The sequence below is a fragment of the Ranitomeya imitator genome, chromosome 6, assembly GCF_032444005.1.
Source record: "Ranitomeya imitator isolate aRanImi1 chromosome 6, aRanImi1.pri, whole genome shotgun sequence".
Taxonomy (NCBI): Eukaryota; Metazoa; Chordata; class Amphibia; order Anura; family Dendrobatidae; genus Ranitomeya; species Ranitomeya imitator.
In genome coordinates this window covers 572,851,321-572,868,484 of record NC_091287.1, presented here as the reverse complement: position 1 = coordinate 572,868,484, position 17,164 = coordinate 572,851,321, and the positions used below count along the sequence as shown (strand labels likewise).

At 49.4% G+C, this 17,164-nt stretch overlaps 1 protein-coding gene across 3 annotated transcripts in view; it reads left to right on the top strand.

Annotated features, from left to right (window-relative positions):
* The window catches only part of TONSL (tonsoku like, DNA repair protein), an 82,106-nt gene that overhangs the window by 10,939 nt on the left and 54,003 nt on the right, over window positions 1-17,164 (top strand). For all 3 annotated transcript variants that reach the window (XR_011314154.1, XM_069732139.1, XM_069732137.1), the window contains exons 4-7: window positions 2,168-2,348; window positions 2,514-2,643; window positions 4,590-4,761; window positions 4,837-4,951. Coding sequence is in view for 2 of the 3 variants with exons in the window: in XM_069732139.1 (XP_069588240.1) it covers window positions 2,168-2,348; window positions 2,514-2,643; window positions 4,590-4,761; window positions 4,837-4,951 (598 nt within the window). In the remaining variant the exon portion in view is untranslated. The remainder of the gene's footprint in view (window positions 1-2,167; window positions 2,349-2,513; window positions 2,644-4,589; window positions 4,762-4,836; window positions 4,952-17,164) is intronic.

The window sequence follows — 17,164 nt, the reverse complement described above, 5'->3', positions numbered from 1 at the left end:
TGAGGAGTCGGATGGGGCAGAGTGAGGAGTCGGATGGGGCAGAGTGAGGAGTCGGATGGGGCAGAGTGAGGAGTCGGATGGGGCAGAGTGAGGAGTCGGATGGGGCAGAGTGAGGAGTCGGATGGGGCAGAGTGAGGAGTCGGATGGGGCAGAGTGAGGAGTCGGATGGGGCAGAGTGAGGAGTCGGATGGGGCAGAGTGAGGAGTCGGATGGGGCAGAGTGAGGAGTCGGATGGGGCAGAGTGAGGAGTCGGATGGGGCAGAGTGAGGAGTCGGATGGGGCAGAGTGAGGAGTCGGATGGGGCAGAGTGCGGAGTCGGATGGGGCAGGAGCATGGGCAGGATGTGGATTTGGGTGAAAAATATTTTGGCGGGGGGGGGCCCCATTTGAAAGTTCGCACCGGGGCCCATAACTTTGTAGTTACGCCACTGTATGGACACATTATTGTATGACCCATACTCTTTGGATTGTGTCCACATTGTGACTTGTTAAATGTTTTTCATGGTTTTGTATGTGGTGGGTTTCAATAAGAGCATTCTTATATAACACTGGATAGATTTGTTGGTCATCCCCTTCTTTCTGATGCATACGCTTTCTCTTTAACTCGTATCCTGTTATTTTTTATGCATCGGGTGATCTCAGTATTGTTGTGTTTATTGACGGTGCCCACTTATACACACATATATATATATATTACACAGCTGAGGGTTTGTCACAAGTACCAGCCGTCAGCCTGGAGTCCATGCATCGCTCACAGATGAGCAGCAGGAGGCGCTGTCTTCTTGCTGTCTTTGTGTTCTCACCAATTTTACCATCTCTGCATTCACAACTGGACTGATAATGAAAACTCTACACCTATAAAGCAAAACGATGGCTACGACGGCAGGAGATTTGTACAGTGTGACCGCTCTTACAGTAGAGAATCCGCAGTGTGACCACTGTTACAAGAGAGAATCCGCAGTGTGACCACTGTTACAGGAGAGAATCCGCAGTGTGACCACTGTTACTGGAGAGAATCCGCAGTGTGACCACTGTTACAGGAGAGAATCCGCAGTGTGACTGCTGTTACAGGAGAGAATCCGCAGTGTGACCGCTCTTACAGGAGAGAGTCCGCAGTGTGACCGCTCTTACAGGAGAGAATCCGCAGTGTGACCGCTCTTACAGGAGAGAATCCGCAGTGTGACCGCTCTAACAGGAGAGAATCCGCAGTGTGACCGCTTTTACAGGAGAGAATCCGCAGTGTGACCGCTCTAACAGGAGAGAATCCGCAGTGTGACCTGTTGTGAATTCTGCTCTTGGGTTCCCTCCAGTGGTGGTAGGTGGGAATGCAGTTGTCTCTGAGTCACAGTCCTGGCCAGGTGTATCTGCTAATTGCTGTTCTGACTGGGATATTTAAGTGTGCAGGATTCTCTAGCCCTTGCCAGTTGTCAATGTTTCTTTGGAAGTATTGGATCTCTGCCTGGCCTCACCTGCTTAGCTGCCAGTTCAGCAAAGATAAGTGTCTGTTTCTTTTTCTGAAGCACATATGCTGTGTGCTTATTTTCAGTGCTGATCTTTTGTTTCTATTTGCTCCAGCTTTGACTGTGTCAGTTGTTTTTCTCAGTCTGGTTGGATTCTCTGGAATTGCAGTTATACTCTCCACATCTTTAGTTAGGTGGTGGAGTTTTGTATTTTCTGCTGTGGATATTTTTGTAGTATTTTTATGCTGACCGCATAGTATCCTGTCCTGTCCTTTTCTATTTAGCTAGAAGTGGCCTCCTTTGCTAAGCCTGTTTTCTGCCTGCGTGTGTCTTTTCCTCTCCAACTCACAGGCATTATTTGTGGGGGGCTGCCTATCCTTTGGGGGTCTACTCTGAGGCAAGATAGTTTTCCTATTTCCATCTTTAGGGGTATTTAGGCCTCCGGCTGTGTCGAGGTGTCTAGGTTTTGTTAGGTACACCCCACGGCTACTTCTAGTGGCGGTGTTAAGATCAGGGTTTGCGGTCAGTATAGTTACCACCTACTCCAGTGAAAGTTTTCATGCTGCTCCAAGGCCACCTGATCATAACAGTGACCGCTCTTACAGGAGAGAATCCGCAGTGTGACCGCTCTTACAGTAGATAGCTCCATTGGTTGGTGGGCGCTCGCAGAGTCCCCCGTTGTCTGATGTTGTGCGGTTGTCTCTTCAGCACCAGCGCCTCCACCTGGATCTAGCGCAGTCGGTCTCCTCGGAGGTGGAGGAGCAGCGGGCTCTGGCCACCATCGGCCGCACCTACCTGTACATGTGTGAGGCGGGCGATGTGAGCGCTCGGCGGCCGGCGGAGGAATCCTTCCTGAAGAGCCTGGAGATCGTGGATGAGAAGCTGGAGGGTGAGGACGCCGCACAGTCCGGGGCTCCGCAGGGGTGGTCTGTAGTTATGTCCACGCTGAGGGGCCACTGCAGAGAACCAGGGGCCACACTATGGTGGGGGAAGGGCTCTGACAAGCCCCTCATATACACCCAGTTGTCAGCCGCAGTGACTCTTTATTTTCCAGGTAAAGTGTCGTCGCGGGACCTGAGTGAGATGCGAGCGCGGCTCTTCCTGAACCTCGGCTTCCTGTACGACATCACGGCGCAGGCGGAAAAGTGCAGCTTCTACATCCGGAAGAGCATCTTCATAGCAGAGTAACTCCCCTCCTCCTCCTCCTTCTCCGCACTCAGCCTCGACGGGCCGCTCCGGACCTCCCTCTACCTCCAGCGCTCCGTGCACAGCCGCCTTCTCTCTCCCGCGCTCAGCCGCCTTCTCTCTCTCCCGCGCTCAGCCGCCTTCTCTCTCCCGCGCTCAGCCGCCTTCTCTCTCTCCCGCGCTCAGCCGCCTTCTCTCTCTCCCGCGCTCAGCCGCCTTCTCTCTCTCCCGCGCTCAGCCGCCTTCTCTCTCCCGCGCCCAGCGCCTTCTCTCTCCCGCGCTCAGCCGCCTTCTCTCTCCCGCTCTCAGCCGCCTTCTCTCTCCCGCGCTCAGCCGCCTTCTCTCTCCCGCGCTCAGCCGCCTTCTCTCTCCCGCGCTCAGCCGCCTTCTCTCTCCCGCGCTCAGCCGCCTTCTCTCTCCCGCGCTCAGCCGCCTTCTCTCTCTCCCGCGCTCAGCCGCCTTCTCTCTCCCGCGCCCAGCGCCTTCTCTCTCCCGCACTCAGCCGCCTTCTCTCTCCCGCGCTCAGCCGCCTTCTCTCTCCCGCGCTCAGCCGCCTTCTCTCTCCCGCGCTCAGCCGCCTTCTCTCTCTCCCGCGCTCAGCTGCCTTCTCTCTCCCGCGCTCAGCCGCCTTGTCTCTCTCCCGCGCTCAGCCGCCTTGTCTCTCTCCCGCGCTCAGCCGCCTTGTCTCTCTCCCGAGCTCAGCCGCCTTGTCTCTCTCCCGCGCTCAGCCGCCTTGTCTCTCTCCCGCCCTCAGCCGCCTTGTCTCTCTCCCGCGCTCAGCCGCCTTGTCTCTCTCCCGCGCTCAGCCGCCTTGTCTCTCTCCCGCGCTCAGCCGCCTTGTCTCTCTCCCGCGCTCAGCCGCCTTGTCTCTCTCCCGCGCTCAGCCGCCTTGTCTCTCTCCCGCGCTCAGCCGCCTTGTCTCTCTCCCGCGCTCAGCCGCCTTGTCTCTCTCCCGAGCTCAGCCGCCTTGTCTCTCTCCCGCGCTCAGCCGCCTTGTCTCTCTCCCGCGCTCAGCCGCCTTGTCTCTCTCCCGCCCTCAGCCGCCTTGTCTCTCTCCCGCGCTCAGCCGCCTTGTCTCTCTCCCGCGCTCAGCCGCCTTGTCTCTCTCCCGCGCTCAGCCGCCTTGTCTCTCTCCCGCGCTCAGCCGCCTTGTCTCTCCCGCGCTCAGCCGCCTTGTCTCTCTCCCGCGCTCAGCCGCCTTGTCTCTCTCCCGCGCTCAGCCGCCTTGTCTCTCTCCCGCGCTCAGCCGCCTTGTCTCTCTCCCGCGCTCAGCCGCCTTGTCTCTCTCCCGCGCTCAGCCGCCTTGTCTCTCTCCCGCGCTCAGCCGCCTTGTCTCTCTCCCGCGCTCAGCCGCCTTGTCTCTCTCCCGCGCTCAGCCGCCTTGTCTCTCTCCCGCGCTCAGCCGCCTTGTCTCTCTCCCGCGCTCAGCCGCCTTGTCTCTCTCCCGCGCTCAGCCGCCTTGTCTCTCTCCCGCGCTCAGCCGCCTTGTCTCTCTCCCGCGCTCAGCCGCCTTGTCTCTCTCCCGCGCTCAGCTGCCTTGTCTCTCTCCCGCGCTCAGCCGCCTTGTCTCTCTCCCGCGCTCAGCCGCCTTGTCTCTCTCCCGCGCTCAGCCGCCTTGTCTCTCTCCCGCGCTCAGCCGCCTTGTCTCTCTCCCGCGCTCAGCCGCCTTGTCTCTCTCCCGCGCTCAGCTGCCTTGTCTCTCTCCCGCGCTCAGCCGCCTTGTCTCTCTCCCGCGCTCAGCCGCCTTGTCTCTCTCCCGCGCTCAGCTGCCTTGTCTCTCTCCCGCGCTCAGCCGCCTTGTCTCTCTCCCGCGCTCAGCCGCCTTGTCTCTCTCCCGCGCTCAGCTGCCTTGTCTCTCTCCCGCGCTCAGCCGCCTTGTCTCTCTCCCGCGCTCAGCCGCCTTGTCTCTCTCCCGCGCTCAGCCGCCCTCTCTCTCTCTCCCCAGACAGACGCAACTCCATGAAGATCTGTACAGAGCCAACGCCAACCTTGCCAGCATCCACCTCCGCGGTGGCGAGCACTCCAAAGCCATTCGCTGCTGGGAGGCCGCCCGTGAGTGCGCCCGGCGCATGCGCGACAAGTACATGGAGAGTGAATGTTACTGCAGCATTGGCCAGGTGAGGGCGCTGGAGAGTGGCGGTCTCATCCAACCTCAGTGGCGCCATCCTCCATTCACATCTCTTCTTCTCCAGACTCTGCTGTCTCTCGGAGACCTCTCTGCGGGGAAGCGCTCTCTTAAGAAAGCATACACCCTGGGCAGTCTGCAGGAGTCCGACCGCGACACAGTGCGACGCAGCCTGAAGTACGGTGAGTGTGATCGACTGCATCCTGGGGCCCCAACCCTCCACCAAGGGCCAAACTGACAGCTTCCCGTTTGTTTCTAGTTACCTGTGGACTCGTGTCCCCCTGGGGGCCTAAGGCTATGTTCACATTTGCGCCGCTCCCGGCTGCGTCGGGCGCAGCCGCGGCGACACACGCGCCATGCGCCCCTATATTTAACATGGGGGTGCATGGATATGCGTTGCATTTGCGTTTTGTGACGCATGCGTCGCTGCAGCGCATGCGCCAGGGCGCAGGGAACGCTGCATGGTGCAGTTTTTCCTGCGCCCCAAACCATGCATAAAGCGACACATGCGTCGCAAAACGCAGCGTTTGTGCATGCGTTCATATTTGCGTTGTGCGTTGCGTCGCCGACGCAGCGCCGCACAACGCAAATGTGAACGTAGCCTAACATGATTGTCAGAGATGCACAGCGAGGGGAATTGCACAAATCCCACCACTGCCACTAGTTTGTCAGGGAGCAGCTGTCACGCCGTTAACGGCGATAAAGGGGCAGGACGGCGTACTGGGACCCGCACCTGTCCCTGCCACTATAATGGGGCCCTGACTTTCCCTTTTCTCAGGGGTACCTATGATGGTTAGGAGACCTGAGCCGCCAGCGTATCCCTGTCTCCTGTGCAGGCCCTATCAGTGGCCCCCTCTCCCCCCAAGGGAGGAGGACTGCACCAGTGTATAAATACAACAACTAACAGGGTATACAGACAAGGAAACTAAAAAGTCTCAAACTCACCAAATGCTCACACAACCACAGAGGAAACACAGAGAAGGGAAGAGAAGGAATAAACTAGGAAGGAAAACAGGTTTAACAAGCAACCAAAACAGCAGACACCAATCTCTGTAAATAAACCTCCATCTCCAACACTACGCTCCTTCAACCTCCAAGCCAGGCAGCTGAACTGATCACTGACAATAGCTGAAGTCAGGGCTGAGTCTATATAGAGGAGGAGATTACAAAATCCACTTCAGCTGAGAGAGACCCAGCTCTCAGCAACTTAGCAATAAGGTTAACTCCTGCACTGCTGGCACAAAGCAGCCAGGTCAGAATACAGGAGAAGAGCTTCTGTTCACTGTGTGTGAACGAGGCCCAGAGCGCTGCGGTTCTCTGGAACCTCTATGTCGCGGTAGTCCCGTGACAGCAGCACTTCGCTGCCTCCAATCATCAGGACAATTACACAACTGACTGAGGAGTGACGGACGAGGCCGCGGCTGCTCCCACTACTAGGCCGGATATTGGGGGGCCCACAGTGAGCGTATGGTGTATACACCTCCGAATCCAGCGCATGGAATACATAAGAAGATTTTGGGTTCTTACCGTAAAATCTTTCTCTATCGCTTCATTGGGGGACACAGGAACCAAGGGGGTGTATGCTGCTGCCACTATGGGTGTATGCTGCTGCCGCTATGGGTGTATGCTGCTGCCGCTATGGGTGTATGCTGCTGCCGCTGTGGGTGTATGCTGCTGCCGCTATGGGTGTATGATGCTGCCTCTATGGGTGTATGCTGCTGCCGCTATGGATGCATGCTGCTGCCACTAGGAGGCTGCCACTAGGCAAATAAAATAATTTCGCTCCTCCTCAGCAGTGTCTACCCCACCGGCCGGGGCCCAGCTGCTCAGGTTAGTGTCAGTAGGAGGTGGAGAAGACCCAGATCTACCTCAGGTTTTCGTCGTTTCTTTTCAGATGGCTCTTCTTACTCTGGAGGGACACAGTGTGAACAGTCATGTAGAGGCTATGAGTACGGCGTGTACTGACTATCCTCACATGTCTGGCCGGCAGGACCTCGGCCCGCGTCTCCGGCCCATTCGATCCTGTCAGTTGCAGGAGGCATGACGTCCCACATACCCCGGGCCCTCAGATGTCAGAGCATGTTCCCTTTCCCTCACCTCCCCGCTGTACTTTTCGTCTGAGGGTTAGAATAGACCTTGCTAGTTTTACACCTCTGGGTGGGTTTCCCTTGTAGCAGGATCGAGGAGCACAGGGGGGAGTTTACACCTTTTCTGTCTATTGCCGCCTGTGAGAGTTACCTGAGGCTGGATCGGTAAGCTCAGGGTTTTTTTTGCGGCATTTTTAGGCCTCTGCGCCGCCCCCGTCTTGCCGGCCTCCTCTACTAATTTAGGCCCTAGCTTAAAAAAGTCCGGCTGCGAATTCGCCCTTCCCTACTCCCCAGTCAATGCCCCCATAGCGGTTTTGCAGTCCGTTACCGCCGCTATTAACCCTGTGCGACCAACTTTTTACTATTGATGCTGCCTATGCGGCATCAATAGTAAAAAGATCTAATGTTACAAATAATAAAAAAAAAAGTAAAATAATTATATTCTCACCTTCTGGTGCCTTTCCCGCTCCTCGCGACGCTCCAGTCCCAGTAATGCCTTGCGGCAATTGACCGGAGATGACGTAGCGGTCTCGCGAGACCGCTACATCATCACGTGTTATTGGGCTGGGCTGGAACCAGGGGCCGCCGGAAGGTGAGTATATAACTATTTTTTATTTTCATAGTAACATAGTAACATAGTTAGTAAGGCCGAAAAAAGACATTTGTCCATCCAGTTCAGCCTATATTCCATCATAATAAATCCCCAGATCTACGTCCTTCTACAGAACCTAATAATTGTATGATACAATATTGTTCTGCTCCAGGAAGACATCCAGGCCTCTCTTGAACCCCGCGACTGAGTTCGCCATCACCACCTCCTCAGGCAAGCAATTCCAGATTCTCACTGCCCTAACAGTAAAGAATCCTCTTCTATGTTGGTGGAAAAACCTTCTCTCCTCCAGACGCAAAGAATGCCCCCTTGTGCCCGTCACCTTCCTTGGTATAAACAGATCCTCAGCGAGATATTTGTATTGTCCCCTTATATACTTATACATGGTTATTAGATCGCCCCTCAGTCGTCTTTTTTCTAGACTAAATAATCCTAATTTCGCTAATCTATCTGGGTATTGTAGTTCTCCCATCCCCTTTATTAATTTTGTTGCCCTCCTTTGTACTCTCTCTAGTTCCATTATATCCTTCCTGAGCACCGGTGCCCAAAACTGGACACAGTACTCCATGTGCGGTCTAACTAGGGATTTGTACAGAGGCAGTATAATGCTCTCATCATGTGTATCCAGACCTCTTTTAATGCACCCCATGATCCTGTTTGCCTTGGCAGCTGCTGCCTGGCACTGGCTGCTCCAGGTAAGTTTATCATTAACTAGGATCCCCAAGTCCTTCTCCCTGTCAGATTTACCCAGTGGTTTCCCGTTCAGTGTGTAATGGTGATATTGATTCCCTCTTCCCATGTGTATAACCTTACATTTATCATTGTTAAACCTCATCTGCCACCTTTCAGCCCAAGTTTCCAACTTATCCAGATCCATCTGTAGCAGAATACTATCTTCTCTTGTATTAACTGCTTTACATAGTTTTGTATCATCTGCAAATATCGATATTTTACTGTGTAAACCTTCTACCAGATCATTAATGAATATGTTGAAGAGAACAGGTCCCAATACTGACCCCTGCGGTACCCCACTGGTCACAGCGACCCAGTTAGAGACTATACCATTTATAACCACCCTCTGCTTTCTATCACTAAGCCAGTTACTAACCCATTTACACACATTTTCCCCCAGACCAAGCATTCTCATTTTGTGTACCAACCTCTTGTGCGGCACGGTATCAAACACTTTGGAAAAATCGAGATATACCACGTCCAATGACTCACCGTGGTCCAGCCTATAGCTTACCTCTTCATAAAAACTGATTAGATTGGTTTGACAGGAGCGATTTCTCATAAACCCATGCTGATATGGAGTTAAACAGTTATTCTCATTGAGATAATCCAGAATAACATCCCTCAGAAACCCTTCAAATATTTTACCAACAATAGAGGTTAGACTTACTGGCCTATAATTTCCAGGTTCACTTTTAGAGCCCTTTTTGAATATTGGCACCACATTTGCTATGCGCCAATCCTGCGGAACAGATCCTGTCGCTATAGAGTCCCTAAAAATAAGAAATAATGGTTTATCTATTACATTACTTAGTTCTCTTAGTACTCGTGGGTGTATGCCATCCGGACCCGGAGATTTATCTATTTTAATCTTATTTAGCCGGTTTCGCACCTCTTCTTGGGTTAGATTGGTGACCCTTAATATAGGGTTTTCATTGTTTCATTCTTTTTCAACAGGGATATGGTGCCCACATTGCTATATACTTCGTGGGCTGTGGTATATACTACGTGGGCTGTGTTATATACCGCGTGGGCTGTGTTATATGCTACGTGGCTGTTCAATATACTACGTGGTTGGGCAATATACATGTCACGGATCCCTTCTCCGTGGTGTTACTTATTCGTCACTGCCTGCTCTCACACGTGACTTGGGGTTGTTCCTGCAAGGGTTAATCTATCTCCCCACTCTCAGTCCAGCATTCAACCCCTGTCCTATGCTGTAATGGGAGCATAAATCACACACCGACCCAGGCCACACACCCGCTCATACTCGCTGCCACCACTCACCGAATACACGGGCGATGAGTCCCGGAACTAATAATACAAATAATGTCTATCACTCATAAGGCTCACGCACCTTAGGCTATGGATTCTTTTACAACATTCAGGATTCAGCTTGTTAAAGTTTTATACTTTAATAACAAAAGGGTCAGTGCTTACAATAAGAAAAAGGTATAAAAATATAATAAGACATACAACCTATGCAAAACAGTATAAAATAAACAGGAGAAACTTACAGAAATTATCTAACTGGTAGTTGCTTTCTGCTTCCTGAGGGTAGGACGAATGTAGATTGGATCACATCAGCTTCTCAGGCTGCCCCCATCATGTGAACACAATTCTCTGTCTGCAGCCTAAATTTATAACTTTGGTCTGAGGTCAGGTTTCTAGACCGGCCCCCCAGGTTAATATCATAATTGTGGTCTGTTTGATTGGGCATGACCGCTCTACTAATGAATATATATTATTTTCCTCTGGAGACACTTGTGAGATGGTTCCCAGGAATAGCTAACCCTCAGGCCGCAATTAACATCTCCCCTCCAAGCACTAGGAGGTGTCCAGTGTTCCTTTCTTCTTGGCCCTAGCCAGACCTCCTGGTGAGATATGGAGACAGGATTTCTACTAGTCCCAAGGAAGTACCTATTAACACCTAGGTGCGACTTGCCTTCAGGACAGATGTTACATTATCACTAGTCACACATATAACCCTAGACATATAGTATTCTGCTACAGATGGATCTGGATAAGTTGGAAACTTGGGCTGAAAGGTGGCAGATGAGGTTTAACAATGATAAATGTAAGGTTATACACATGGGAAGAAGGAATCAATGTCACCATTACACACTGAACGGGAAACCACTGGGTAAATCTGACAGGGAGAAGGACTTGGGGATCCTAGTTAATGATAAACTTACCTGGAGCAGCCAGTGCCAGGCAGCAGCTGCCAAGGCAAACAGGATCATGGGGTGCATTAAAAGAGGTCTGGATACACATGATGAGAGCATTATACTGCCTCTGTACAAATCCCTAGTTAGACCGCACATGGAGTACTGTGTCCAGTTTTGGGCACCGGTGCTCAGGAAGGATATAATGGAACTAGAGAGAGTACAAAGGAGGGCAACAAAATTAATAAAGGGGATGGGAGAACTACAATACCCAGATAGATTAGCGAAATTAGGATTATTTAGTCTAGAAAAAAGACGACTGAGGGACGATCTAATAACCATGTATAAGTATATTAGGGGACAATACAAATATCTCGCTGAGGATCTGTTTATACCAAGGAAGGTGACGGGCACAAGGGGGCATTCTTTGCGTCTGGAGGAGAGAAGGTTTTTCCACCAACATAGAAGAGGATTCTTTACTGTTAGGGCAGTGAGAATCTGGAATTGCTTGCCTGAGGAGGTGGTGATGGCGAACTCAGTCGAGGGGTTCAAGAGAGGCCTGGATGTCTTACTGGAGCAGAACAATATTGTATCATACAATTATTAGGTTCTGTAGAAGGACGTAGATCTGGGTATTTATTATGATGGAATATAGGCTGAACTGGATGGACAAATGTCTTTTTTCGGCCTTACTAACTATGTTACTATGTTACTATGTTACATATGTCACTACACACATATCGATATACAGTTAGGGCCAGAAATATTTGGACAGTGACACAAGTTTTGTTATTTTAGCTGTTTACAAAAACACGTTCAGAAATACAATTATATATGTAATATGGGCTGAAAGTGCACACTCCCAGCTGCAATATGATAGTTTCCACATCCAAATCGGAGAAAGGGTTTAGGAATCATAGCTCTGTAATGCATAGCGTCCTCTTTTTCAAGGGACCAAAAGTAATTTGACAATGGACTCTAAGGGCTGCAATTAACTCTGAAGGCGTCTCCCTCGTTAACCTGTAATCAATGAAGTAGTTAAAAGGTCAGGGGTGGATTCCAGGTGTGTGGTTTTGCATTTGGAAGCTGTTGCTGTGAGCAGACAACATGCGGTCAAAGGAACTCTCAATTGAGGTGAAGCAGAACATCCTGAGGCTGAAAAAAAAGAAAAAATCCATCAGAGAGATAGCAGACATGCTTGGAGTAGCAAAATCAACAGTTGGGTACATTCTGAGAAAAAAGGAATTGACTGGTGAGCTTGGGAACTCAAAAAGGCCTGGGCGTCCACGGATGACAACAGTGGTGGATGATCGCCGCATACTTAATTTGGTGAAGAAGAACCCGTTCACAACATCAACTGAAGTCCAGAACACTCTCAGTGAAGTAGGTGTATCTGTCTCTAAGTCAACAGTAAAGAGAAGACTCCATGACAGTAAATACAAAGGGTTCACATCTAGATGCAAACCATTCATCAATACCAAAAATAGACAGAAAAACACCTCAAGAAGCCAGCTCAGTTCTGGAAAAGTATTCTATGGACAGATGAGACAAAGATCAACCTGTACCAGAATGATGGGGAGAAGAAAGGGAAAGTCACATGATCCAAGGCACACCACACCCTCTGTAAAACATGGTGGAGGCAACGTGATGGCATGGGCATGCATGGCTTTCAATGGCACTGGGTCACTTGTGTTTATTGATGACATAAGAGCAGACAAGAGTAGCCGGATGAATTCTGAAGTGTACCGGGATATACTTTCAGCCCAGATTCAGCCAAATGCTGCGAAGTTGATTGGACGGCGCTTCTTAGTACAGATGGACAATGACCCCAAGCATACAGCCAAAGCTACCCAGGAGTTCATGAGTGCCAAAAAGTGGCACATTCTGCAATGGCCAAGTCAATCTCCAGATCTAAACCCAATTGAGCATGCATTTCACTTGCTCAAATCCAGACTTAAGACGGAAAGACCCACAAACAAGCAAGACCTGAAGGCTGCGGCTGTAAAGGCCTGGCAAAGCATTAAGAAGGAGGAAACCCAGCGTTTGGTGATGTCCATGGGTTCCAGACTTAAGGCAGTGATTGCCTCCAAAGGATTTGCAACAAAATATTGAAAATAAAAATATTTTGTTTGGGTTATGTTTATTTGTCCAATTACTTTTGACCTCCTAAAATGTGGAGTGTTTGTAAAGAAATGTGTACAATTCCTACATTTTCTATCAGATATTTTTGTTCAACCCTTCAAATTAAACGTTACAATCTGCACTTGAATTCTGTTGTAGAGGTTTCATTTCAAATCCAATGTGGTGGCATGCAGAGCCCAACTCGCGAAAATTGTGTCACTGTCCAAATATTTCTGGCCCTAACTGTATATACACATATTTCACCACAATACAGTACTAGATGGCTGTTTTATATACTACGTGGCTGTGCTATATACTACATGGCTGGGCAATATACTACGTGGGGTGTGTTATATACTACTTGGGCTGTGTTATATAATACGTACCTGTGCTATATACTACGTGGCTGTGCTATATACTACGTACCTGTGCTATATACTACGTGGTTGTGCTATATACTACGTACCTGTGCTATATACTACGTGACTGTGCTATATACTACGTGGCTGCTATATACTACTACGTGGCTGTGCTGTATACTACGTGGCTGTGCTATATACTACGTGGCTGTGCTATATACTACGTGGCTGTGCTATATACTGCGTGGCTGTGCTATATACTACGTGGCTGTGCTATATACTACGTGGCTGTGCTATGTACTACGTGGCTGTGCTATATACGTGGCTGTGCTATATATGAAGTGGCTGTGCTATATATGAAGTGGCCTGTGTTATATACTACTTTGGCTGTGCTATATGCTACGTGGGCTGTGTTATATACTACGTGGACTGTGCTATACACTACTTGGGCTGTGTTATATACTACGTGGTCTGTGTTATATACTACTTCGGCTGTGCTATATGCTATGTTGGCTGTACTATATGCTACGTGGGCTGTGTTATATACTACGTGGACTGTGCTATACACTACTTGGGCTGTGTTATATACTACGTGGTCTGTGTTATATACTACTTCGGCTGTGCTATGTACTACTTGGGCTGTGCTATATACTACTTGGGCTGTGCTATATTGTGGTGAAATATGTGTGTGTGTATATATATATATATATATATATATATATATATATATATATATATATATAATCTATATGTGTGTAGTGACATATGTCTAGGGTAATATGTGTGACTAGTGATAATGTAACACCTGTCCTGAAGGCAAGTCGCACCTAGGTGTTAATAGGTACTTCCTTGGGACTAGTAGAAATTGTGTCTCCATATCACACCAGGAGGTCTAGCTAGAGCCAAGAAGAAGGTAACATTTGGCACTTCTGAGGTCTTGGAGGGGAGATGCTAAATTGCGGCCTGAGGTGATGTATTCCTGGGAACCTGGTCACAAGTGTCTCAACAGGAAAATAATATATATTCATTAGTAGAGCGGCCGTGGCCAATCAACAAGCCAGCAATTATGATATTAACCTGAGGGGCCGGTCTAGAAACCTGACCTCAGGCCAAAGTTATAAATTCAGGCTGCAGACAGAGAATTGTGTTCACATGTGAGCTGATGTGTTCCACCAACTCCATTCACCCCCCCTCAGGGAGCAGAAAGCAAACTACCAGTTAGATGATTTATGTAAGTTTTTCTCCTGTTTATTTTGACACTGTTTTGCACAAGTTGTATGTCTTTTTTTTATTTTCATTTTTTATACCTTTTTCTTATTGTAAGCATTGAGCCTTTTGTTATTAAAGTATAAAACTGTAACAAGTTGAACCTTGAATGTTCTAAAAGAATCCCTAGCCTAAGGTGTTTAGCCTTATGAGTGATAGACATATTTTTATTAGTATTATTATTATTTTCCGGGACTCATCGCCCGTGTATTCGATGAGTGGTGGCAGCGTGTATGAGCGGGTGTGTGGCCTGGGTCGGTGTGTGATTTATGCTCCCATTACAGCATAGGACAGAGGTTGAATGCTGGACTGAGAGTGGGGAGATAGATTAACCCTTGCAGGCACAACCCCAAGTCACGTGTGAGAGCGGGCACGTGACGAATAACTGACACCAGGGAGTAGGGATCCGTGACAAGCTGTATGAAATGCCCGGATTAACCTAACGGCATGGACATCGGCTGCAGGTACCCACATCCTCTCCTCAGGACCGTACCCTTTCCAATGTACTAGATGCTGTAGAGACCGGCGAACCAATTGAAAATCCATGACCCTGGCTATCTGGAACTCGAGATTTCCATCAAGAAGGACCGGAGAGGGAGGTAAAGGTGATGGATTAGGTGACGCCACAAACCTCTTGAGTAAGGAGCGATGAAAAACATTATGAATCTTAAATGACTGAGGCAAAGCCAGTCGAAAAGCAATGGAATTCACGACGGCCACAATCCTATAAGGGCCAATGAACCTAGGGCCCAATTTCCACGAGGGAACTCTCAGCTTAATATTTTTCGAAGACAACCAAACCCAATCACCCACACACAGGTCCGGACCTTCCACACGTCTTCGATCAGCCGCATTCTTATATCTGGAACCCATCCTCTTTAATTTATCAAGAACCCCTTGCCATACGGACGTGATGGATGAAGAAAACCTGTCCTCTTCAGGCACCCCCGAGGAATCCCTCCTATTAAATGAACTGAATTGAGGATGAAAACCATATGCCCCAAAAAACGGGACTTACCAGTGGACTCATGAGTACGACTGTTCATAGCAAATTCTGCCAATGGTAAGTATTTATCCCAGTCCTCCTGATTCTCTGAGATGAAACACCTGAGATAAGTTTCAAGATTTTGATTTACGCGTTCAGTCTGACCATTGGATTGAGGATGAAAAGCTGAGGAAAACGACAAATGAGTCCCCAGCCGGCTGCAGAAAGCCCTCCAAAACTTAGAAATAAACTGCACCCCCTGGTCTGAGACAATATCTGAAGGAATACCATGCAGTCTCACAACCTCCTTAATAAAGACCTGTGCCAGAGTCTTGGCATTAGGTAACGCGGGAAGGGCAATAAAATGTGACATTTTGCTAAATCTGTCAACTACGACTAAAATAACTATTACCCTCCGAAACCGGTAAGTCAGTGATGAAGTCTATTGACAAATGGGTCCAAGGTCTATTGGGAATCTCCAGAGGTTGGAGAGACCCAGATGGGCGAGAACGAGAGGACTTGGAATGCGCACACACACTGCAGGCAGCGATATATTCCTGTACATCATGTCTTACCCCAGACCACCAAAAACGCCGAGTGAGTAGGTCCACGGTAACCTTACTTCCAGGGTGTCCGGCCAAAACCGAGTCATGATGCTCATTTATGACCCTGAGACGGAGATTAGCTGGAACAAAAAGTTTACCTAACAGACAGGCTGCTGGGGCGTCCCCCTGCGCCTCTACCACCTCTCTCTCAAGATCAGAATTAATTGCGGCGACAACTACACCCTTCTGCAGTATAGGACCTGGTTCACAATTATCCCCACCCCCGGGAAACAACGGGATAACGCATCAGCCTTGACATTCTTATTTCCTGGCCGGTGCGTAATGTAGAAATTGAACCTGGTGAAGAACAGAGACCACCTTGCCTGCCTAGGTGTGAGACGCTTCGCAGATTCTAAATACAACAGATTTTTGTGATCTGTGATCACCATGACTGGGTGAAGTGCTGTCTCCAAAAAATGGCGCCATTCCTCAAATGCCCATTTAATTGCCAACAGCTCCCTGTTCCCAATGTCATAATTCTTCTCCGTAGGAGATAATTTTTTCGAGAAAAATGCACACGGACGCCACTTACCCGGAGAAATCCCCTGAGACAATACAGCTCCCACCACTACCTAAGAGGCATCCACCTCTACCACAAATGGCTGAGTGATGTCAGGCTGTATAATATGGGTGCAGTGGAAAACACTTCTTCAAAGTCTCAAAAGCTTTACTGGCCGCACTGGACCATACGGAGAAATCCGTGCCTCTCTTGGTCATGTCTGTTAGGCGAAGTTCACACTGCGTTAGTGCAGTCCGTTCAACAGATACGTTAAACGGACTGCACTAATTCAAGTGCCGACGTTGGCACAGCGCTAGCGCAGATGGAGCATCTGCTAGCTCTATCTGCGCTAGCAGTGATGGACCCGAAAACGCTGCAGCCCGCGTCTCAGGGTCCGTCTCTCAATGACGGCACTTCGCCGTGTGCTAGCGATGCGTCCGCCATAGAAATTAATGGCGGCGTTAACGGACTACGTTACACTGTGTTATGCTGCGGTGTAACGTAGTCCGTTTAACAGGTCACATTAACGCAGTGTGAACCCAGCCTTAAAGGTTTGGCTACTACTGAAAAGTCTTTAATAAATTTGCGATAGAAATTTGCAAAACCTAAAAACCTCTGTAAGGCCTTAAGGTCCTCAGGACGATCCCACTCCAAGACCGCCCTGACCTTAGCCGGATCCATACGAAAACCTGTGGAGGACAAAAAATAACCCAGAAACGGAATCTCTTTGACCGCGAACATGCATTTCTCAAGTTTGGCAAACAGTTTATTGTCCCTGAGTACCTGAAGGACCTGCCGTACATGATCCTGATGAGACTCGAGTAAACCTATATAAAAGCGTCCTCTTGGCCAACAGAGAACAGACCTCTATGCCACAACATATACACCTACAAGAAAAAATAACTAGATAAGTATGCAAAAAATCTAAATCAATTGTTGTGTACAATGTAATTGTGCACAAAAACC